Genomic DNA, 26272 nt, shown 5'->3' with positions numbered 1-26272 from the left:
TCATTTTAAGCAACATAATTTGCTTCATAATAGATGGTTTCATTACATGGTTTTACAAATAATGGTACTTTGATGGTACTTACCAGGTGGCCTCCATCTTAAGTTCTCCCTTAGTTTGAGAGCAATCTGGAGTCATATGAGCCTCTTTGGGTGGGGATGGAGGGAGAGTAGGGGGCACAGTTGGTCCCCTCCCAGTACCCAAGGGGAGCATCGACGCACGTCCCATTCCCACCATCTGAGATGGTACACCTCGGCCAAGGAAGCTGCAGACAGAAACAGAAGCATTACAAGTTCTTCATTGAATTGGTTTTAAATTCCCATCCATAACTGCGTTAAATAATATGTATTAGGAAAAAAAGCTGCTATCGAATCAATCTTACTGCTCATCTATTTGTCTGAAGAAAAAATTCTCAATTTTCATTATCTGGCCTAGTTGTCTTTGAATTATCGGGAACGAACCTTGACAATGAGTCACACCGAAAAGTGGAAAGTCTGATTACCTCCACATTAACAACAGATAATTCAATAATAATTTGAAATTAGATGGGCATATACTGAAAAGGATGGGGATATGTGAGAGGGACCTGTGTATGTGCACAGCATGAATGATGCATTCTAGAAGCATTACTGTCAGGACCCTAAGGACCTTAGTAGCATGTAGGAATTGGCCTGCTTTAGCAACAGGTTAAGTCGCAGGGTTTGAGCTCATCACCACCTTCTTCTCACCTGTTACCTTGGCCCATCATGTCCTCAGGGAATCTGTCTCCACCCGGGCCGGCAACTGCCACTGCTCCAACAGGGGATGTCTGTGGTTGGAGCTCTGCTCCAAAAGCACCCCTCCCTGGGCCAAACACCAGAGAAAAACACACAATGAGATTCAGTGGATTCATCCTCAAGGCCTCAGTTGGAGCATAAGGAAATCAAGCAACATCCTTAAATATTTTAAAGCTCAAATTACTTTTTGATTCTGTCTACATTTTGACAGAGTGCTCAGAACTTAGAGGCTATGTTGGATAAGGCAAATATATTTATTGCGTAACAAAAATGGTTAAACTTTAGTGCATCAGAGTTAGGGCGATTAAATAGAATTTATGTTTTTGCGCATTATTCCAAATTCCTATTTTTAGTTTTTTTTTGTGTTAATGTCCGCTTGTTCTCATATCTTTTTGGAATTGTCTCCTTTGCTACGTGCACATTCCATTTACAACAGAGATCTGTATATAAAGATGAGATGCACTTGTCTCCACCCTAACAATGGGAAAGGCTGTCCTTAAGGCAAGGGAAAGCCAAGGTCCAAAATAAGCCCATAGGAACGCATTTGACTTATTTTGGACAGATCTTTGCACTCTCGCTTCACCTCTTCGTCTGGTTTACACACACCAACAAAGTTGAGAGATCACATCTTCCCCTCTGACAAGCGGTTTCAACTCGCCATTTGCATGAGGTTTGGTCGAAGAGAAATTGTTTTTATGGACACCAAAACATACTGAGACATTATTTTACTACAATAGAGTCGAAGTTAACTTTTCTAACAATACTTTTTGTATGCCTCAACTACTCAAATTGCACGCATAGCAGACACTATGAAAACAAGAGTATCAATGGACATTGATTATGGTAAATTAATGCAGTTTGTCACGCGGGGCATTGGGGTACCACATACTGCTAGGAGCATTTTAGCCAAAGACTTATAGTAGCTGTCTAGTCTGTTTTATAAATTTGCAATAAGTATAAAACAATTACATAAGGAATTGGCAACTCGTTCTCATTCTGAGAAATAAGGTAGGCCACTTGATTTCAACATCTAAACAAAGTGGACAGGCTAACATGCTTTGCAAATAGTTGGCGACAGAGAAGGGTGTGCACATAACAATTCAACTGTTCAACCTTGTTATTTAGCAAATAGATCCAAGTTGGCTAAACTCTAAATAAAGATTATCTGGCTAATCACTAGCACATGGGCTTGAGAGATTGCTGATGAGACCTGTTACTTTTCTATAGTTTAATGCCTGCTACAAGAAGTCATTATTGGTGAATGTGCATTATGCATGGTTCTAGTTACATTTGTAACAAAAGGGCATTTTCATAGACTTGACAGTTCAGTGATTATTGCAACAAAAAAACAGCCGTTTGAACTATTTTGATAAAATGATCATGGTTGTGGCAGGCTTATATACACTACATGACGGCAGGCTTATATACACTACATGACCAAAAGTATGTAGGCACCTGTTTGTCGAACATCTCATTCCAAAATCATGGGCATTAATATGGAGTTGGTCTCACCTTCGCTGCTATAACAGTCTCCGATCTTCTGGGAAGGCTTTACACTAGATGTTGGAACATTGCTGAAGGGACCTGCTTCCATTCAGCCACAAGAGCATTAGTGAGGTCGGGCACTGATGTTGGGTGATTAGGCCTGGCTCGCAGTCAGCGTTCTAATTCATCCCAAAAGGTGTTAATAGTGTTAAGATTTCCCTTCATTGGAACTAAGGGGCCTAACGCAAAACATAAAAAACAGCACCAGACCATTATTCTTCCTCCCCCAAACTTTACAGTTGGCACTACGCATTCGGGTAGACAGCGTTCTCCTGGCATCTGCCAAACCCAGTCCCTCAGACTGCCAGATGGTGAAGCATGATTCATCACGCCAGAGAACGTGTTTCCACTGCTCCAGAGTCCAATGACAGCAAGCTTTACACCACTCCAGACTAAGTTTTGCATTGCGCATGGTAATCTTAGGCTTGGGTGCGGCTGCTCGGCTATGGAAACCCATTTCATAAAGCTCCTGACAAACAGTTCTTGTGCTGACATTGCTTCCAGAAACAGTTTGGAAGTTGGTAGTGGGTGGGGACTCAGCAGTCCCGTTCTGGTGTTGCTGAAATAGCCAAATACACTAATTTGAAGGGGTGTCCAAATCCTTTTGTATATATAGTGTATTTAGCCTAGGTATAACGTCACAAGCCCTGAATTAATTTGATTATTTCTGACTGTTTGAAATGCAGTGTATTTTACCTTTAAATTGTACAACATCACTTATTTAGGGAAAACATTTTTTTTTTTAAATCTAGATATATTGTGAATCGCCCATATGTTAGAGAAAAAAAGAGAGAAGATTTTTAGGCCATATTGCCCAGCCCTAATCAGAGTGCATCAATATGATGGATTTCCGATTTTCTAATTTATTAAATGTAAAGGCCAACCATTACTTTTAACCCATGCCATTTGAGCTGGAGGGGAACACGTGATACTCTTCCCAGTTAGTTTCATCCAGTATGCCTTCATCTATGGACTGTGTCCCAAATGGGAACCTATTCCCTATGTAGTGCGCTACTTTTGACCAGGGCCCATAGAGAATGGGGTGCCATTTGGAATAAAACCTAGTTTTTCATAAACTCAAGATTACTCACCCACTGGCAGCCCTCCCCTGCCCCAGGTCTTTGAGGGATCGATCCCCATGCCTCTGAACATGGACACCAGCGACGATCCCTGGCCTTGGGTGGACATGTCCACCTGCCAATTACAATATCGTTACAAGAGCTATAAGAGAAAAAAATAACTTGGCTTAAATGGTATTTTAACAATTTAAAATATTTAATCTGCCCTTGATTGAGCTTGCATGGAACTAATAGACTAGTCCAATAAGTGCAAACCTTGAACCCTGGTATGGGTATAAATTAGGAGAAAGACTTTACAACCCCAAGGAACACAACACAAACCTGTTTGGCTACTACTTCCTCTTCTGCCTGCAGACTTGGCATCTCTTCAGGCAAGTCTTGCTTTGCAAGCTGACCTGGAGTGGCTTGTCCAGGGTGAGGCCCCAAACCAAGAAGGGGTTCCCCTCTTGCCACACCTACGGTCGGATCAGCTGTCGAGAGAAGCCACCCTCTAGGGTGGCTAATCCCACCATCTTCTGATCTAGGCATGGGTATCCCCCTGGCAAAGCCAATGAAGGGATCGCTCACTGGGAAGGGCACTCCTCTCCCGTACTGCATAAGCAGTGTATCACCAGCGGTGGTGAAACCCCTGGCTCTTCCTAAGCTAGCAGACCCATCTGTTGCAAACATAAGGCCTCTGGCTCGTCCTATTGCTGGTTCATCTGAACGCAGTCCTCGACCCCATGCGTGCTGCTGCAGCCAAGGAATGCGGGTTGCACCAGGGAGGCCTGGGAAACTAGGCTTCTTTGGATCCATTCCAGCTAGCTCCTCTCACATGCAATGCCTGTAGTGCAAATGCAAAGGCTTATTGGCAAGGGGAATTGTGTAAACTTGCTAAACCATGTGAACGCTCCAGATGGCGTGTCATTTGTATTTAGTCATAATGAAAGAACTAGCTACTTTGTTAGTATCAAAACATTTATGATACATGTATTGATGGGGCAAAAGACAGGGAGCATCTTGCCGAGTGTACCTTACTCAGACTGAGAACCACCTCTGAGTTGAGCACAATCAGCAAGGTGTAGACACCATTATTGTTCATGTCAGGTCAAACGCCGCAATGTCTATCTCGACGCTTGCGCAAGCGGTTGCAGCAAAGAGGTGTAATCATTACGCCGATTCTGTTGCAAAACGTTTTGGAACAGAAACCGTATACACCAAACATACTGTTTCCATAATGAATACACCCCAGTTGGGAATAGCTAGTTACCTGCCTGCATATTTTCTCCCTAAAATGTACGAGACTAATAGCTATTTGCTAGAATAGATGGTTGCATTTCACACCAAATGTATATTAAATATTGCAATAGCTAGCAATGTATGTTTTACCAAAAGCGAATGAAGGTTAATAGGTTCGTCATTAGCTAGCTAACGTTAGCTAGCTAGCGTGCTTGCTTTTGATTACAAGCAAATGCACCAGGGGAAAAACGGGAGCCAAGAGATAAACATTTTTAGGAACTTAAATGCATATTTCGTTGCGTCGTACGTTCTTCACAATTCAAATATAACTCCAAACCTTATTTTTCTTATACTGACTTTAAATGCGTATGGAGCACTTTCTTCTCAACATTGGTACAGACCTTTTGCCATCTGTAGTCAAAATTACCGGGAACTGTTTGGCCACCTGGACACGCCCATGGTAATAAACTATTGGTTAATAGAACAAATTTGTCAAAAGTGTACAGGCTCTCGAGTGCTGTCAGTAACCATGTTTCAGTCACTTTTTTATGGAGTAAAGTAGGCTAAATGTCGGATACAACATTTCATGACAGGCTGATGGATGGAAAAACATTTTAAAAAACGGTAAATTTTCCAAATGTCAACAAATCAAAATACGCAAGACAAGGTGGGATATTTTTGTGTCGGTAAAATGAATTATGCAAGAATGTCGGCGGAAACGCATTTATGCACAAATATTGACATAACCATCAAATCAGATCATATCGTAGTAAACTTGGGAGTCACACTGTGACATTTGTGATTTTGCGGTCCACAATAGGAGTTTTTTTAAACATGCAGTTTAGTCTTGTGGATCTAGAGATAACTTCACAGGGTGATGAAAGTGCAAGGTTGAGTTTGATGCTCTTTGGAGTAAATATCGAGGGTATTATTCTGGTGACGTGATAATCAATGCTTGGCTGCCGCTGGACAAATTAAAATAATCTCGCTTCTTTTTCCATAATAATATGAAATACTATTATGTAGTCTATAAGTGCGCTCTAGCCAACAGCGCTAGCACCAAAAAAAGTTGAGTTGAAAAAGCGATGGGAGCCCATTTAATTGTAAAAAATTCGGCACCTGGTCATTTAAAAGCTAAATGTATTTTTATATGCACTATGTCATCATGCACAGCCTTTTATCTGCAACAAGTCAATTTGATGGAAACATCTCTGGTGGGAAATGCGCATGATTTTATGCCGATTTTAGAATATTTGCATGAAATTCTGTCAGCAATTGGATGGAAAGCTAGCTAGTCTGACAAAAATACATATATATATATATATATATATATGTATGTATGTGTGTAAGAACATTATAATGCAATACTTTATTTGACAGCATACATTTCCACAAATGATGCTGTACAAATGATGCTGTATAAATGTTATCTATTTTATAATATTTTACATGATTTTGTAGAAGATGCTATGGACAATTCTAAACATGCCCATCATTGCCAAGACAGTTGTTTTGCATGCATCGATGCTAATCATCAGTCAGATTTACCATTGACTTTGAAGGTTATATAGTATGGTTACAGGCTACAGTAGCAAGTCGTTTTTATTTATTTCTCTGAATGTATAAACTCACTAGAGGGCACCTGAGTCAAGTAAAACGTTTTGTCTTGTGACTTGTCATTGCAGTCCTCTAAATCTTCTGATGCTGCTTCTGGATGATAACAGGATAGAATATATGCCTAGATAAATGAAGGTTTAAAAAATAGCACCAAAATCAGCAGCACAAATCACTTGAGTGGAAGATGGAAGGTGGGCCTGCTGTTTGGATTACAGTTCCTTCATACTTTTGATAGCTGTAAACAAGGGGATGTGAGATATTTGCTTGATGTATTGCAACGAGATAAAATTGAACATACCCTGTGTTGCAGGCAGTTGCTATTTTTGAGTGGTTAAGATAATTGATCATACGTGGTCACACACGGTAACTGAAATATGGTAGTCATGCGCGATATCTCACTTGGCCCATATTGATGAAAAGCAATATCTTTAGGGCCTGTACATGTTCCATATTATCAGGCATATGTTCTATTTTAGCAAAAGCAGTATCACCTGTAGCCTGACGCAGCATCTTGACTACATGGCTGAAGCATGGGCTTGCTCCTCGGCATTGTTTACCACAATGAGCTAATCATTAGCTAGTTCACAGACACTAAATATGATATTGTTGCTTATTTAATGTCCTAAAAAAACTACAGCGGGCACTAATAAAATTATGTGATTTGTGTTCGTAAATACAGTGTTATTGTGTGAATGTAGGCCTACCGTTTATGCATTCGAAAGGCCGACGCGCTTCCCGCGGTTACTTTTTTATTGTCATGCAACACTCAAGATTATAAAGCGCTGCCAATTGAGCAAAAGTTGAGAAATAAATCATACAGCACTGAAAAGCTGGGATGCTGCTCTGTTAAATAATTGCCATCAAAACTGTTGTATTTTCAGAGATTGCGTTTAGGAATGTTGCGCAATGACTGGGCCTATTAGAACACATTTATTTCCACTCAGCAATCAGCTGTGTGTGGAGTTGCGCGATCTTGTCCCCCCCAACAGTTGTTATTCAGTTTATAAATAAAGGACCTAGCTCATGAACATCTTTGGGAATTAATCTGTTTTTTAAACAATTATACAGGCCTATAAATAATAGCATTGTTATAATAGTAATTTTGTATTTAACCAACAAGTGATTTGTGTAATAATTTTCATGTCTTGACAAGCAAGCAGTTCCAGTAAACCTACGTAAACGTAGCCCCGGGAAGAAATCTTGATTAACTGTCTGCGGAGGAAGTGCGCAGTTCTGAATGTAGAATCCTTCAATCTCTTTTGCTAATCCACTCCCTGTACTCCGTCATGTGCCAAAGAAAAACGCCACCTGCTGGAGAAAATAGATTTTGGGCTCAATTATCCTTTTCGCTTCGTCTATTCCTTTCTGGTGTGACTCACAAATTATGTTGCTCAATAAGAGGGTATAAGAGGGATGCAGTGTCCTGACAAGTGGAATTTTAGGCAACATTTCAGAAAAAGATAAGGGAGCAAGATAGTACAAACTTGGCAACATGACACCACTCACTGGAAGAACTGTTGCATGCTAAAGTTTGACATGAAACAAATAGCTTCATTGTGCTTCACAAGTCATATCTTCTTGCTACACTTCATTTTCCTCTATTGAGTGGATGGAGATTATAAAAGGGCAGCCTTTTTTGTGAATGTTTAGGTCGTGATAGCAGACTCTTAAATTGAACTCCGAAAGATGGCTTAGGTAGACATTTCCCTGAGACGGTTTCTGACAGTTTGTGCAAAAATGATTAATTTGTGCAAATCCACAGTTTCATCAACTGTCCAGTCTCAGACAATTCCGCATGTGAAGAAGCGGGATGTAGAGGTCCTGGGCTGGCATGGTTACACGTGGTCTGTGGTAGTGAGGCTGAGTCGCCAAATTCTCTAAAACAATGTTGGAGGCGGCTTATGGTAGAGAAATTAACATTAAATTATCTGGCAACAGCTTTAGTGGGAATTCCTCCAGTCAACATGCCAATTGCACCCTCCCTCAAAACATGAGACTTTTGTGGCATTGTGTTGTGTGACAAAATTGAAATTTTTAGAGTGGCCTTTTATTGTCCCCAGCACAAAGTGCACCTGTCTATTGATCATGCTGTTTATTCAGCTATTTTATATGCCACACCTGCCAGTTGGGTGAATTATCTTGACATAATACAAATTAAAATTGAAATGAAAAAAATAAGAAAATAGAAAAACAACAATAAAATAACCGTAACAAATCAAATATTATTTGTCACATGCGCCGAATACAACAGGTCTAGACCTTACCGTGAAATGCTTACTTACAAGCCCTTAACCAACAATCAAAAGGTAACACAAGAGTGGTCCTTCTGTAGCTCAGTTGGTAGAGCATGGTGCTTGTAACGCCAGGGTAGTGGGTTCGATCCCCGGGACCACCCATACGTAGTATGTATGCACACATGACTGTAAGTCGCTTTGGATAAAAGCGTCTGCTAAATGGCATATATTATTATTATTATTAAATGTACATAACAATAATGAGGCTATGTACAGGGGTACAGGTTAGTCGAGGTAATTTGTAAAGTGACTATGCAGAGATAATAAACAGCGAGTAGCAGCACTGTAAAAACAAAGGGGGGGTGGTCAATGTAAATAGTCTGTGTGGCCATTTGATTAGTTGTTCAGCAGTCTTATAGTTTGGGGGTAGAAGTTGTTAAGGAGCCTTTAGGTTCTAGACTTGGCGCTCCGGTACCGCTTGCCGTTTGGTAGCAGAGAGAACAGTCTATGACTTGGGTGACTGGAGTCTTTGATAATTTTTTGGCCTTCCTCTGACACAGCCTAGTATATAGGTCCTGGATGGCAGGAAGCTTGGCCCCAGTGATGTACTGGGCTGTACGTACTACCCTCTGTAGCGCCTTAAGGTCAGATGCCGAGTAGTTGCCATACCAGGCGGTGATGCAACCGGTCAGGATGCTCTCGATGGTGCAGCTTTAGAACGTTTTGAGGATCTGGGGACCCATGCCAAATATTTTCAGTCTCCTGAGGGGGAAATGTGTTGTCGCGTCCTCTTCAAAACTGTGTTGGTGTATTTGGAAGATGATAGTTTGTTGGTGATTAGGCAAGTCAGTTAAGAATAAATTATTATTTACAATAACGGCCTACCCCGGCCAAACCCTAACCTGGACGACGCTGGGCCAATTGTGCGCAATTGTGATACAGCCTGGAATCGGACCAGGGTCTGTAGTGACACCGCTAGCACTGAGATGCAGTGCCTTAGACCGCTGCGCCTCTCGGGAGCCAGATGGGTTTAATGATGTTGCATACTTTGTAAATATTATCAAGCAAGAAATGTAATAATTTGCAATCCTGTCAGAAATCAATTCATCACCTATCCTGGACGTTAGTCCAGTTAATTATTACCTTCAAGGAGATGAAGCTGTTGGACAGCCACAAACCACTGAATACAACTTTTATAATTACTCTTATTATTGGCATTCGTTATCATCAACATGTGATTGTTTCACATCCCAGAACCGTTTCCCCTGACAGATAATGTCTAGGGATTAAGGTCACAGAAACAAATAATCCTCAATTTACCAGCAACTAAATGAGATGAACAACATTTACCTTCATCTCACCTAGAATGAGCCATCATAATCACACAAACTGTCCCACAGAATGTACAATCTGCTGGTAAAAGAGAAGACAGCAGATTATAGCTATTTTTACCCTGTCAAAGACTGAGTAGCTTGGGCAGACTGACTCATATACCCATTTCTCCCAATTTAGTCATCTCTGATAACAAAATAATTCACTCTAATCTAGTATTACAAAAGACAGAGTTTTAGGGAACTGATGAATTACCTGGAGTCACAAAAAGAACAGAGATTGCTGGGCTGACTGATTGGCCACAAAGAGGGGCAAGGGTATGTTACACTTGTAAAACTCATGACAAGAGGCCCGTAATACAAAAATAAATACAAGATTTGTTTTCATGATTTCCTTGAACTTGTTTTGTCGATGGACTGTCACAAAGCCAAAGTGACATCCCAATCAGCAGCTACTATCTACAGTTAGTTTGAGCTGTCACTCACTGCATAAACTGGCGCTCTTGCATAAAATTCCACAGCAGGAATGTTCCACCAGTCTCCCAGAGCAGCTTAAACCCCATTTAATCACATCTACTTCTCCCCTCCTCTCCATTACAAGAGACTGACTGGTTGCTGACATGTTGTTTTCATAAGATCTCAATGCTTGTGCCCTCCCTGTTTTCCTGGGTAACAACGTGTACCACCGTTCCTTTGCATCCAAACCATTGATTAATAATAATAATTAATCATGTGCCTCATTGTAAGTGGGGCAATTTCAATGACAGTAGGGCTGGTCAAGCACTGTCACTAGACACTGTTGGTAATCGAATGCAACAATCTGTTATGCAGGTGAATGAGGACCCAAAAGCGACTTGGCGAAAACAGAGTCTTTAATCCAGTTTAAGGAAATAGCAATACTCCTAGACAAATCGGAGCGGTAAATAAAGCATAAGAAACAATTTCACTCGTAATCACGAGAACTGACTGGAGACTCGATAATGAACTGCAGGTTGCCTCGGGAAGGCACTTGACCGTAGCAGACTCAGACACCTGCTCACCACGCAGCATCTGAGGGAAACACGACACGACAGGGCGATACAAAGACACAGCACGGTGAACAGTATACAAGGATCCGACAGGACTGAAACGGAAAACAAGGGGAGAAATAGGGACTCTAATCAGGGGAAAAGATAGGGAACAGGTGTGGGAAGACTAAATGATTGATTAGGGGAATAGGAACAGCTGGGAGCAGGAACGGAACGATAGAGAGAAGAGAGAGAGGAAGGGAGAGAGAAAAAGGGGAACGAACCTAAAAAGACCAGCAGGGGGAAAACGAACAGAAGGAAAAGCAAAATGACAAGACAATATAAGACAAAACATGACACAATCATCATCACCAGCATGCCCATCAGACCCAGCAGCGGGTAATGGCGAGCAAAGTCCTAGGCTGTGCTGGTGATCACATCCGGGGGAGAGACAGACAGCCCAGGCAGTGGTGGTATGCGGGAAGGAGCTGGTCTTCCCAAGGCCCAGAGTGGTTAACGTACCACAGCTGTTCCCTGGATGATGATGTGAACAGCCTGGGAAGCTCTCTATCCCTTATGTCCTGTCCACTCTGTCTGTCTCACCCAGCATATTTCCAATGTTGAAAATAATGTTTTAAACTCCAGTGGTTTTGAGTGAATATTCCTCATCGGTTTATTTTTATTAACAGGTGCCCTCTGTTATGCCCAGGGGTGGCATAGAAGGGAACCAGAAGGACTGTTTATTGTCTGACCTGCAATGTCACTGTCCACAGATCATTTGCATGGAAAAATCAGGTCCTTTCCCATGTATTTAATAGAAAGCAAGATATATTGTATTTATTTGTTTTGTTTATTCTAATTCCAATCACCATGTACTTGACACCTCAAAACCAACACAATTTAAGATGGTCTTTATAAACAATCATGACCTAGCTTTGGCAGGATAATCAATTCAAGTCTTTAAAATATATCACTTTTCCAAACATATTAGTTTTGTATACCATCCCTGTAATCAATCATACTATGACCTCTGCAAAGAGGTCTGAGTGTTAATGGCACAGGCGATAATCCACTAATCCAATCCATAACTCCATGGGTCACTGGTTCAATCGCCAGCAATGATTACCCTTCATTCCCTATATAATGCAAAACAGTAATATGTCCAAAACTTCTGGATAAAATTGAGATGAAAAAGAACAGAAAGCAGTCATTTAGCTGGTTTATGTTTAATAATGTGTAAGGATATTTATGGCCCCCCTCTTGACATCGTATATATATATATACGGTTTATAGCTCATTTCCTGCAATTCTACACATTTTGCCATGGGTCGGATAGGAAAAATAGCAGTTTTACAGCTAATTTTTCTGCAATTCTACCCATACAACCATAGTGTGGAGAGAAATGTTTTCAGTTTTTGGGCTAATTGAATGACTGTCAGTGTCTCACATAACAAGAGAAAAACTGCTGATGCACAACCAAATTTTGTGCATTATACTATTCTAACTTTCAACAGTAAGTTGAGACACTGACTGAGTTCCTAAAAATGTATATATAGATTTCCATGAAATATGACCTATAAATAACTACAATATGAGTCACTTAATGTTTTGGAAGAAAAACTATTTATGTTAAAAGTAGCTTTTCAGCATTAATATTATTTTCTCAAAATGTTTGATTAGCATTATAAACTGCACATCTTTCTCTCTGTCCCATGGCAAAATGTGTTGAAATGCAGGAAATAAATACAGTACCAGTCAAAAGTGTGGACACACCTACACATTCCAGGGTTTATCTTTATTTGAACTGTTTTCTACATTGTAGAATAATAGTGAAGACATAAAAACTATGAAATAACACATATGGAATTATGTAGTAACCAAAAAAGTGTTAAACAAATCAAATTATATTTTATATTTGAGATTCTTCAAATTAGCCACCCTTTGCCTTGATGACAGCTTTGCACAATCTTGGCATTCTGTCAACCAGCTTCATGAGGTAGTCACCTGGAATGCATTTCAATTAACAGGTATGCCTTGTTAAAAGTTCATTTGTGTAATTTATTTTCTTCTTAATGCGTTTGAGACAATCAGTTGTGTTGTGACAAGGTAGGGGTGGTATGCAGAAGATAGCCCTATTTGGTAAAAGACCAAGTCCATATTATGGCAAGAACAGCTCAAATAAGAAATGAGAAACGACAGACCATCAATACTTTAAGACATTAATGTCAGTCAATCCAGAACATTTCAAGAACTTTGAAAGTGTATTCAAGTGCAGTCGCAAAAACCATCAAACGCTAGGATGAAACTGGATCTCATGAGGACCGCCACAGGAAAGGAAGACCCAGAGTTACCTCTGCTGCAGAGGAAAAGTTCATTAGAGTGACCAGCCTCAGAAATTGCAGCACAAATAAATGCATCACAGAGTTCAAGTAAGAGAAACATATCAACATCAACTGTTCAGAGACTGTGTGAATCAGGCCTTCATGGTCCAATTGCTGCAAAGAAACCACGTCTAAAGGACATCAATAATAATAAGACCAGTGGAAATCTGTCCTTTGGTCTGATGAGTCCAAATGTAAGATTTTTGGTTCCAACCACCGTGTCTTTGTGAGACGCAGAGTAGGTGAACAGATGATCTCTACATGTGTGGTTTCCACTGTGAAGCATGGAGGAGGAGGTGCTTTGCTGTTGACACTGTCTGTGATTTATTTAGAATTCAAGGCACACTTAACCAGTATGGCAACCACAGCATTCTGCAGGGTATGCCATCCCATCTCATTTGTGCTTAGTGGGACTATTATTTATTTTTTCAACAGGACAATGACCCAAAACACATCTCCAGGCTGTGTAAGGGCTATTTGACCAAGAAGGAGAGTGATGGAGTGCTGCATCAGATGACCTGACCTCCATAATCACCTGACCTCAACCCAATTGAGATGGTTTGGGATGAGTGAAAGAAAAGTAGCCAACAAGTGCTCAGCCTATGTGGGAACTACTTCAAGACGGTTGGAAAAGCATTCCATGTGAAGCTGGTTGAGAGAATGCCAAGAGTGTGCAAAGCTGTCATCAAGTCAAAGGGTGGCTACTTTTAAGAATCTCAAATATAAAATACATTTAGATTTGTTTAAAACGTTTTTGGTTACTAAATGATTCCATAAGTGTTCTTTCATAGTTTTGATATATTCACTATTATTCTACAATGTAGTAAATAGTAAAAATAAAGAAAAACCCTTGAATGAGTAGGTGTGTCCAAACTTTTGACTGGTACTGTATATATATATATTTAAAAATTGGGGCGTTGGGGGGCCTTCTACTTATCCTTCCATGTATACGGTTTTCAAAATACCCCTTAAAATACCACAAAAGAGGCATAATAAGTCATGTCAAACTGTTGAATTAGGTGAAACGCATTTTAAAATAAAACAAATAAAAAAACTGGGATACCCCGCGGACCCGGTATACTGTTCTCTCCCAAAATATCTGCACCACAATTTTGCCCTTGGCCCATCCTATATTAGACTAGTAGGGTACAAGGGGGTAACTTGTCCCCCTTAAAGAACAATGTCTAATTGCTGACACAGAAAAGCAATGTTTGGAGAAAAAAATTGGTATGTGGATGAAGGTCATGCTTAGGTGAATAAACTATAAAGGGAAATAAATGGCTACAGTTTACACTTTTTTTGTTATTTCACTTTTTTTGTTTTTAGAAAATTGGCTTTTTTTTATGTCCCGGGGTAACTGCCCCAGGGGTGCCAGTTATCCCAGTAGACGATTATGACACAGGGTTTCACACAAGTGTGTTCAAATCCATTTAATCAGTTTAATTTATACATTCTCTAGTAATTAATGCTTAAAAGCTAAGTCTAGTTGTCTTATTTTAATTAATAAAATAACATATGGGGGAAATGGTGTTGCACATGTCACCATTAATATATGCACCATGAGGAGATTTGATGTAAAGTCTCTCTTTTTAACTCACCCGCACATTAATTTGCTTTGTTCTTTCTTTGTTGTTCCTTTTCCGTACAATACATTATGTACAATTGCACTAAATATTATTTTAATAATGCAAGACTTTAAATCCCAGCAGTCTTTAAAATGACATTCAGGAGCAAAAGGTTTTCGATAGTTGTTTATAATTAATTTTAAAAACATATTAGTTGGAATATCAGAGTGCATGCACCCCCCCCACCTCCCGCTACAGGAGTCAGAAGAGCGCGATGGGACAAGGACATCCCGGCTGGCCAAACCCTCCCCTAAACCGGACAACGCTGGGCCAATTGTGCATCACCTTGTGCGTCTCCCGGTCACAGCCGGCTACGTCACAGCCCAGGATCGAACCCGGATCTGTAGTGACAACAAAAGTTGTGATGACACAGAGGACATTTTTTGTTGAGCAAGAGCAGTGGCAGCCACGGACATGTTTGGAAAAAATAATTTGGTGACATCTTGTGGTCTTAAAGTGAATTACAGAGTGGGCAGTTACCCCAGGGGGCTAGTTACCCACTAGTACCCTACATTGATGTCCTCAATTTGAACCAGTATAGACCTACTGTCCTCAATTTAGTTTAGAGATTATGTAAATATGATCCGTTTGCTTTTTTGATTAAATCCTTTTTTCCCTGCTGGAAAAAAATCGAACAATATATCATAATAGCAGGTATGCACCAAGTCCTATAGCTTTAAGTACACGAGTAGTAAAATGTTTGATACGTTTCAATTACCTTGCATGGACTTGTATCTTTGTGAACACATTTTCGTGTTTGAGCGTTCGCAGATGGATCTAAACCGCTCGTGGGAAAATGTATTTCTGTCAGCGAATTAGCCTACCCTAAGCCACACTGGAAAACAAGCGCGTTGTGAAATCAACCTAAAAATAGCTTAACATGCAACGTTTTTTATGACGTTTTAGTGATTTTTCTGGGAAGATTTCTTTGAAGATAACTCGATGCTGGCCATAACATTCATCATTGTTTTTCGCCTCTTCTTGCGCATTTGGAGAGGCGCGGATCACTCTTTTGGGAAGGTGAAACGCTCTGACTGTGCATGGCTTTAAGGTTTGGACTGATGTTTCTCAGTACTGGCTGTCTTGTTACAAAGGAAAACAATAAACTACTGGACCCAAGATCACAGGCGTAGCCTACTGATTAAGAATGCGCTTAATTGGAGTACACTGGCGAGGTGTCCCTTGCATCACCGCCGGGATCACGTTTTCGTAATGTTCAATACTTCGGGCGTCGATCCCACTTCCAATAAGAGAGAGGATGTTTCCGAAGTTATCAATGGCACTCTGGAGCTTTTCTATAACGTCCTGGTCACAGCTGGTCCAACAGCCATGTGGAACGATACGTGCGGGGAGACACTACTTGATTTCGGCAGTGGAGAGAAGATAATAATCGGAGTGATGTTGGCTATCATCACAGCGGTCACGGTGATGGGAAACACACTGGTTGTCATAGCGGTTTGCGTGGTGAAAAAATTAAGACAACCGTCAAACTATCTTCTTGTGTCCCTGGCTGTGGCAGACCTCTCCGTGGCCATAGTTGTCATGCCCTTTGTTATAGTGACAGACCTAACTGGAGGCAAGTGGCTTTTTGGGGAGGTGTTTTGCAACATCTTCATTGGTATGGATGTAATGTGCTGCACAGCCTCCATCATGACCCTGTGCGTGATCAGTGTTGACAGGTGAGTTAGTTAAACTTACCAGTGAAATCAAATGTACAACAAGGATGTATCTAATGTAGGCTATTCACCTGAGCTATTCGGTGACGTTAGTCAAAACATTTATAGCGCCAAATGACACACAATGATAAATTGGTTTGCTTGAGGTAGATGTCCATCATAAAACACATGAGCTCTTAATAAGCCAACATGAGCTAACATGAACAATTCTTTGATAAATAGGCTATAGTCTAATTATGGATTCATAGCCCCTTGAGAGTGGATCTATTTGTAAGGGTTGTTGATCGTTAGACCTTGGTTGGTCGCTACCCACTGTGCACAGGCTGTGGGCACATACATATATTTAATAACGTCTATTCCACGTTGGTTTAACGCAATTGCCTTGAAATGACGTGGAAACAACGTTGATTCAACAAGTGTGTGCCCAGTGGGTAGCTCTTACATGCCCAATGTAAAATGTGAAAGTTTATTTCGGTCATTGCAAAGAACGTGTCACTGTGACTAATTTGATTTTCTTGTGACGTTAGGCTACTGTCTAGGGACATTCGTGCAAGCGAACGTGTTGCAAGCTAGGTTACTGTTGTAAATTGCAATGTGTCAATGTTATTGCATCTGTCCCTACTCCAACGTAATTAATAAAATATGAATGCTTAAAATATCATGAATCTGCGAGTCGCGCCAATGACACGATTACGCGCCAGTGGGTTTCAGTAAAATACTGGAAAAACGAATGCATTTCAGGTGTTTGGTTCCTCAGGGATGCCTTCTGTGCGGTCAAGTGCCCCCCCCCCCAGAAAATCAATAATCAGTCTGCGATGAATGTATAGTAAGCCTAATTTAAATGTGGTTATCCTCTTGCACCAGAACATGGATACAATCATGCATGGCCTAATTACACATGCTGGTTAATGTATTATATATTCTATGAATTGTATGCAGTGTTTGTGTTAATTCTCCACATACGACATACGGGCTATATTATAGTCCTCCTAAACATAGTGCAATATTGGCCTATATTTCACATGAATACTTTTTAAAATTAATACAAATTCATGCTGATGTTTGATGTCATTTTGTCATATCCCATTTGGCACTCCTAGTCATTTCAACATGGAAATGTGGGTAGTATTTGGTTTAGACGTTGAGCAATGAGATTTCCACCTTTATTCACCAACTCACTCAAAACAACTTCTCACACTAGCACATTGGTAGTTGTCAGTGTCAAATATCAAAGCTAAGCAGAGCTGGGCTTGGTTAAAAGCCTGGGTGGGAGACGAAATGGATAGCTCCAGTAGGAGGTCTTGCCCAGATCCGACATTGTTTAAAAAGGTAAAAATTCCACATATTTTGTCTGTCTAAGAAAATTGGTTACCATGATGACAAAATCCTGTGGTTAAAATGTCACCCTCAAAACAACATTTTTCACGTAGATTCCACGCAACAATATATTGACAAATTACTTTGAAACAACGTTGATTCGATCAGTTTGTGCCCAGTGGGATGTGACTCACTGTCCAATTGAGCAAACTGGACCTACCCATTGCCAAACCCCACTGATTTCAAAGGGCAAATAAACACATGCTCTCTGCCAGTTACACTGATCCCTGATATTAATATGTAGATAAAAAGCACCAAAATGGGCATCTGTTCAGCAAGCATACTCAGAGAACACACAATGCTCACAGGGCTTTACACAGCAGGTGTGCGTTTTCATTTGCCAAAATTATGAATGCAAACAATCCACATTATTTCCTCAATGTATCTTTTGCATCCATCCACACATAATTCTCAGGATGAAGACTGCTACCCTGATTAGATCTACATCGAAAATATTGAAGATAATCCTCAACATTATTCCCCATCCCATCTCAACCCCTCCTTTTCCTTCTCCTCCTCCTCCTCCCTTCCCTCCCCTCTTTAAGAACTATCACTGTCTGCCTGGGGAGGGAAAGAAGAGAAGCCTGCTAGTGGGAATCATTGCTCACTGTGATTGACTGGTTCTAGATTGCCCTTATAGCACTGTTGATTGTTCAGAGAGGAGACAGATTGGAAGCACTCCACTGTTCCCCAATAATAATCCACTATAAAATAAATTCAAGTGATCAAATCGGGTTGCTCCGCCTCACTCAGAAGCCACAATTAAGACTAATAACGGTTCCAATGGTCAGATTATCCTTCTCCCTTCTTGCTCATAATGCCTTATTAGTAAAATACATTACACCAAGAAATTATTCATGGTGCCAGCAGTGCTTTCGCAAAACAGAATGATTATGTATGCCGGAAGAGCTAATGTTATTAATGGGGGAACAGGAACACTGAGATAAGAGCATTTCTTAATCTTTAGTATTGTTATTGCCATCCCTTCCTGATGCCCAAATGGTATGGAGGATACATATGACATATGATGACATATCCCACCGGGCACACTACATAATTTTAAAGTGGATAATTGGGTAATATTTGGTTGAGATGTTGATCAATGAGATTACAACCATATTCACAGACTGAAAAAAAACAGCCAAAAGTTAATTGAATTTCCAATGTGTTATCAATATGCTTTCATGCATCTAAAAGCACAACCACATTCTAATGAAAAAACAATGTCATATCTTTGGTTTAGTTGTCACCCAAATGTCTATCACTGCACTTTTAACCATTTAAAGGCACATAAAAGTTCAAATGGGAATACAATGTCAGATATTTTGTTTATTTATACAACAGATGTATGTGTAATCACTGTTCTTCATCTAATAGCATAACCAAATTACCTGGATTGCAGTTGAGATTACAATAAAAGTACATGGTTCAAGTGCTCAATGCCACTCGAGATTCTGAGCAGATTATTACAGCAATTGTGAACATCTCCACAGACCTCCTATGACATATGCATGCTATGTTAAACATGCACACTTTATATGATAACATAATAACTTTAATAGCTTTCCCGAGTAGTGCAGCGGTCTAAGGCACTGCATCGCAGTGCTTGAGGCATCACTACAGACCCTGGTGTGACCGGGAGACCCATGAGGCGGTGCACAATTGGCCCAGTGTTGTCCGGGTTAGCGGAGGGTTTGGCCGCCCGTGATGCTCTAGCGACTCCTTGTGGTGGGCCAGGAGCCTGCAAGCTGACTTCGGTCGCCAGTTGTACAGTGTTTCCTCCAACACATTGGTGTGGCAGGCTTCTAGGTTAAGCAAGCAGTGTGTCAAGAAGCAGTGCGTGTTGGCAGGGTTGTGTTTCGGAGTACACATGGCTCTCGACCTTCACCTCTCCTGAGTCCGTACGGGAGTTGTAGCGATGGAGTAAGACTGTAACTACCAATTGGATATCACAAAAAAATGGTAAAAAATAAATAAATAAATAAAAATAATTTAAAAAATAATACATTTATAGTTACCGTAAACACTATGCTTGAAAATATGGAGAGTGGTACTCAGTAATGTGTTGCATTGGATTTACCCCAAACATAACACTTTGTATTCATGACAAAAAGTGAATTGCTTTGCCACATTTCGTGCAGTATTACTTTAGTGCCTTGTTGCAAATAGGATGCATGTTTTGGAATATTTTTATTCCGTACAGGCTTCCTTCATTTCACTCTGTCAATTAGGTTAGTATTGTGGAGTAACTACAATGTGGTTGATCCATCTCCCAAGTGGCACTGTGGTCTCAGGCACTCCATCTCAGTGCGAGAGGTGTCACTACAGACACCCTGGTTTGAATCCAGGCTGTATCACAACCCGGCCATGATTGGGAGTCCCATAGGGCGGTGCACAATTGACACAGTGTTTTCTGGGTTTGGCTGGTGTAGCCATCATTATAAATAAGACTTTGTTCTTAACTGACTTGCCTAGTTAAACAAAGGTTATATAGCAATAGGTGGCCTTCTTTGTGGAAAACCTTCCCGGTCTTTGTGTTTGAAATTCACTGCTCGACTTACAGATAATTGTAGGTGAGGGGTACAGAGATGAGGTAGTCATTCAAAAATCATGTTCCACACTATCTTTGCACACAGTGAGTCTATGCAAGTTATTATGTTACTTGTTAAGCAAATTAATTTGTAAAAATGTAGAAAAACATAATTCCACTTTGACATGGGGTATTGTGTGTACTCCAGTGACAAAACAAATCTCAATATAATCCATTTCAATTTTGGCTGTAACACAACAGAATATGGAAAATATTTCATGTCTATGGCAAAAGATGGTTGGAGAACATATTTGAAATGTGCAGTGAGTGTCATTGATGGCTCAGAGAGACAGAAACTGCGGTATATGGCCAGTGGGTTTTCACCCTCCAGTGAACTCATCTGCCTTTCTATAGCACGCCGCTCATGGATCCTCTCACAACAAAGTCTTCCTCTGTCCCTCAGGCAGCTGGTTCTATGGGCTTACATTTTCAAAACAACAAGTTGTTGTTGTAAATAAGAATTTGTTCTTAATTGACTTTCCTGGTAAATAAAAGGTAATTGTCAAAAACTAAAAATATCTTAACACCCCCCCGTCTGCCTGTATACAGATAGACGCCAATGTTTTATTTGCACAGGAAGGGCAAGATCCATTCATCTAACCATTCAGCCATAAATTCCTTTTTCTCTCGCTCTCTCTCTCACACACACACACACACACACACACACACACACACACACACACACACACACACACACACACACACACACACACACACACACACACACACACACACACACACACACACACACACACACACACACACACACACACACACACACACACACACACACACACACACACATACATATATATTCCATCTAGCTAACCTTTTAAAGGAGAAATAAACAAAGCTAAACATAACCTCGCTTTTGAGGACAGCAGCACTGAGAGCAAAGTCAACATGACCTCACCCCTCGTTGGGCATTGCTGCCAAATTTGGTCTTCCCTATTTGATGACAGACAGACAATTGGCCCCAGTCAGAGAGGAAGCGAGAGAGATAACTGGGCCCAAAATCTTATCCAGCACGTGGCGTTTTTTTTCTCAATTTACCAAGTGATTGAATAGAAATGTCGTAATGCTTAAGTTGTTACAAGTGTACTGATAAATAGGGCACGTGACATTTCGGGATCTTTAAGCAAAAACACTTTGGCTGCGTTTCAAACTCATAAAAGACACACCTTCTTCCACTTACCCTCGCCTTTTGCCGTTGGGGAAATCCCCGCGGCCATCTTTGTCGTTGGTCCAAATGATTAACAAAGAAAGGGAAGTGGGCAATGTAAGCCCCTCTTGTCCTCGTTTTTTATCGAGTTTGCGAGTGTACAATTATGTTCACTCCGGGCCTGAAACACCACATAATTAAATTCCCCATAATTGTACATCCACTAAGAAAAGTCCACCAAAACCTAAAAACCAACATTAATATGGAAAAGTCAACATGCACGTGTATGTACAAACTAATGTAAATAAGTTAGAAATTGTGATGACGGCTCAAACACATAACGTTATGATAAAAGTCATGTTTTTGTTTGGTTAGCTTTTGGAAATGTTAACTTGCGCACATAACTTCCCCTGACATCACACTTATCCATTGTAATTTTAGATTTACCTGATATAGTAGGATGGCTAACATTAGATGCCTGTGGATGCGTTGTCTTCTAGCCAAGATATGAAATGCAATCATAATTGACTGTAGCGCATATAAGGCACACACAACAGTTCCATGATGACTGAAAACACAACCGTGGGATGAACGAGTGCCACATTTTTGGGAAAGAGCGGTCCAATTCATTCTTCCCTTGCCCTGCAAATAAAAATAAAAAGTGTTAACTCGTCAGACGTCATGATACGTCATCAGAAGTGTCACTTAATTTGAGGGCTGAGGGGAGAGGGTTTGGAATGCAGCCTTTATATTGGAGTTGTGCCTGTTGTTCACACGCATATCTGCTTTCACTGGCTAGAATGGTCCCACATGATCTCGCCCTCTCCCGATTGCCTTCCATTATTTTCATTGTTCGAGCGGCTACTTGAGCATCTGGTCAATTTCATAGATAATCTGTGCCTCCCTAGAGATCCTATTAATCTAAATTTTCAGAATGGTTACCTGGAGGAAAAAAAGAACGCGGGTCATGCCTTTTCAATTTCAGTCAATATGAGGGTTTAGTTTAAAAGAAATCTAGTCCAGGGGGGGGTCATGTAATTTGTAGTTGATGAAATTAAAATGATTTCTCCGTTTTTTAGAATTAGTTGCTTATTCGGCTATATATCGATGTGTGCTCGATGCCGCCCCTCATCTCTGAATCTCAAATGGGCGCACAATAACAAGTGTGCCTATAGGCTATTTAGTGTGCTCTCAATCAAATGATCCATAGGCTATTGGCTACAAAGTGCATGCTCGGAGAAGAATAGAGCAAAGTTCATATTTATATTTCTAAGATAGCTGCTGGGATGGTTTAAATAAAACGAGGCTGCATTACACACTGCAATGGATATTCCAACTCTTGCTGATCAAAGACGTTTTTGTGTGCTGCTTTTAACCAATGGCTGTTCTGTGTAGGGATACGGTGGCAGTTCAGGAGTAGAGTCAAAGGTTTCTTCCGAAAATACATTTTGATTAGGCCTAGTCCATGCGCGTGGATAAGCCTATAGTCTATGTTCTGTTTAGTTTGAGAAGGAGAGCACGAAGATGAGGAGGACCGGAGGTCAACTTTGATAGCTGGCCACTACTATAATATATTTGATTAAAAACAATATGTTTCTTGCCCATTATGTATTTATCACAGTTATTGACCTCACAATAGGCCAGATTCGAGTAATTTATATTGTGGTGCTAAAACTTCAAGCAGCAGCCGCGGCACAATCAATCGGATGGACAGCTCATGGTGCATATAAATTAAACTGATCAGTTTATATAAAGTCATCTATAACATCGCTTTGCTCCGTGATTCTTTATGCGAGAAACAAGCTGTAAAATACCCAGGCATGTCACGTTCACTGTCTTCAAACTCCCTGTCATAGATAAGCCAAGACGCAGTGTGCATGTAATTCCACATCTTTTAATAAAGTGAAACTTTCACAAGAAAAACAGTTAAACAGAACGTGGCGCACACAAACACACACAGAAAATAAATAATTACCCACAAACACAGGTGGGAAAAAGGCGGCCTAAGTATGATTCTCAATCAGAGTCAATGCCCATCTGGACAAGAGGAATACCTATGTGAGAAAGCTGTTCATCGACTACAGCTCAGCATTTAACACCATAGTACCCTCCAAGCTCGTCATCAAGCTCGAGACCCTGGGTCTCGACCCCGCCCTGTGCAACTGGGTACTGGACTTCCTGACGGGCCGCCCCCAGGTGGTGAGGGTAGGCAACAACATCTCCTCCCCGCTGATCCTCAACACGGGGGCCCCACAAGGGTGCGTTCTGAGCCCTCTCCTGTATTCCCTGTTCACCCACGACTGCGTGGCCACGCACGCCTCCAACTCAATCATCAAGTTTGCGGACAACGCAACAGTGGTAGGCTTGATTACCAACAAGAAGGAGGTGAGGGCCCTTGGAGTGTGGTGTCAGGAAAATAACCTCACACTCAACGTCAACAAAACTAAGGAGATGATTGTGGACTTCAGGAAACAGCAGAGGGAACACCCCCCTATCCACATCGATGGAACAGTAGTGGAGAGGGTAGTAAGTTTTAAGTTCCTCGGCGTACACATCACAGACAAACTGAATTGGTCCACCCACACAGACAGCATCATGAAGAAGGCGCAGCAGCGCCTCTTCAACCTCAGGAGGCTGAAGAAAATCGGCTTGTCGCCAAAAGCACTCACAAACTTCTACAGATGCACAATCGAGAGCATCCTGTCGGGCTGTATCACCGCTTGGTACGGCAACTGCTCCGCCCACAACCGTAAGGCTCTCCAGAGGGTAGTGAGGTCTGCACAACGCATCACCGGGGGCAAACTACCTACCCTCCAGGACACCTACACCACCCGATGTCACAGCCATAAAGATCATCAAGGACACCAACCACCCGAGCCACTGCCTGTTCACCCCGCTATCGTCCAGAAGGCGAGGTCAGTACAGGTGCATCAAAGCTGGGACCGAGAGACTGAAAAACAGCCATCAGACTGTTAAACAGCCACCACTAACATTGAGTGGCTGCTACCAACACACTGACTCAACTCCAGCCACTTTAATAATGGGAATTGATGGGATTGATGTAAAATATATCACTAGCCACTTTAAACAATGCTACTTAATATAATGTTTAGATACCCTACATTATTTATCTCATATGTACACGTATATACTGTACTCTATATCATCTACTGCATCTTTATGTAATGCATGTATCACTAGCTACTTTAAACTATGCCACTTTGTTTACATACTCATCTCATATGTATATACTGTACTTGATACCATCTACTGCATCTTGCCTATGCCGCTCTGTACCATCACTCATTTATATATCTTTATGTACATATTCTTTATCCTTTTACACTTATGTGTTTAAGGTAGTAGTTTTGGAATTGTTAGCTAGATTACCCGTTGGTTATTACTGCATTGTAGGAACGAGAAGCACAAGCATTTCGCTACACTCGCATTGACATCTGCTAACCATGTGTATGTGACAAATAAAAATTTGATTCGATAGACAGCTGCCTCTGATTGGGAACCATAGCTGGCCAACAAAGAAACAGACAAACTAAAATGCCCACTCTAATCACACCCTGACCTAACCAAAAGGTGAAATAAAAAGGCTCTCTAAGGTCAGGGCATGACAGGGCAAGACGTGACTCCGATAAATAATGGGGATATCATTGTTTAGTTTCCTTGACATTCAGAGGCTGACTTTGCTTGTGAACTAATCTAATTCTGTCACTATCAATTGATTAAGCTATTCACTTTCTGTACAATAGATGTTTAACCACTTGCTCCTACCTGGCACGCAGGCGTCCCATCTAGAGCTCTGGAAATGCAAAATGTGCTACGCTAAATGCTAATAGTATTAGTTAAAACTCAAACGTTCATTAAAATACACATGCAGGGTATTGAATTAAAGCTACACTTGTTGTGAAGCCAGGCAACAAGTCAGATTTTTAAAATGCTTTTCGGCGAAAGCATGAGAAGCTATTATCTGATAGCATGTAACACCACAAAAGACCCGCAGGGGACGTAAACAAAATAATTAGCATATTCGGCGCTACACAAACCGCACAATAAAATATAAAACATTCATTACCTTTGACCATCTTCTTTGTTGGCACTCCTAGATGTCCCATAATCACTATTCGGTCTTTTTTTCGATTAAATCGGTCCATATATAGCCTAGATATCGTTCTATGTAGACTGTATGATAAACGGAAAAAAAGAGCGTTTCATAACATAACGTCATTTTTTAAAATTCAAAAAGTCGATGATAAACTTTCACAAAACACTTCAAAATACTTTTGTAATGCAACTTTAGGTATTAGTACACGTTAATAAGCGATAAAATTCATCAGGAGGCGATGTAACTTCTATAGTGTCGTCTGGAAAAAAACATGGCCGAGAGAGCTCGACCAAAACATCCGGTCGGAGAACGGAGGGAAGGAGTTCCCTTGAACCGGTTAGACCAAGAATCAATTGCGAATCAAATGACAAGACTCTAGACAACGTGTGGTAGCTGTAGGCGCTGAAACCTCGGTCTCATGTAATTCGGTTCACTTTGAACAATTCCTGGAAGTAAGCGCAAGGATATTTATTTCCATTTTCAGTGATCAGGTTTTCCTGCGCTATTCGATGAAACTCACGCTCTGTTACAGTCACAGC

The 26272-nt window shown here is 40.8% G+C and overlaps 2 protein-coding genes across 7 annotated transcripts in view; one reads left to right on the top strand and one right to left on the bottom strand.

The window, feature by feature from the left end:
- piwil2 (piwi-like RNA-mediated gene silencing 2) overlaps positions 1-7153 on the bottom strand; it is a 30773-nt gene extending 23620 nt beyond the window's left edge. The window contains exons 1-5 of one of the 6 annotated variants that reach the window (XM_046347051.1): positions 6938-7153; positions 3720-4221; positions 3411-3513; positions 727-841; positions 84-263 (exon numbers count right to left, since the gene is read on the bottom strand). In XM_046347051.1, the coding sequence (XP_046203007.1) occupies positions 84-263; positions 727-841; positions 3411-3513; positions 3720-4193 (872 nt within the window). In that variant the 5' untranslated portion in view covers positions 4194-4221; positions 6938-7153. Of the gene's footprint in view, positions 1-83; positions 264-726; positions 842-3410; positions 3514-3719; positions 4222-4953; positions 5124-6937 lie in introns of those variants that run through there. The other 5 variants (XM_046347050.1, XM_046347046.1, XM_046347047.1 and 2 more) reach the window with 5 other exon arrangements.
- Positions 7154-15328: 8175 nt separating this feature from the next.
- Positions 15329-26272, top strand: part of LOC124033255 (5-hydroxytryptamine receptor 7-like) — a 37924-nt gene continuing 26980 nt past the window's right edge. Inside the window, exon 1 of the mRNA XM_046345238.1 lies at positions 15329-16490. Coding sequence (XP_046201194.1) covers positions 16024-16490 — 467 coding nt within the window. The 5' untranslated portion in view covers positions 15329-16023. The remainder of the gene's footprint in view (positions 16491-26272) is intronic.

The sequence above is a fragment of the Oncorhynchus gorbuscha genome, linkage group LG04, assembly GCF_021184085.1.
Source record: "Oncorhynchus gorbuscha isolate QuinsamMale2020 ecotype Even-year linkage group LG04, OgorEven_v1.0, whole genome shotgun sequence".
NCBI lineage: Eukaryota > Metazoa > Chordata > Actinopteri > Salmoniformes > Salmonidae > Oncorhynchus > Oncorhynchus gorbuscha.
The sequence above is the reverse complement of the archived record's forward strand: the minus strand, read 5'-3'. Positions and strand labels throughout refer to the sequence as shown.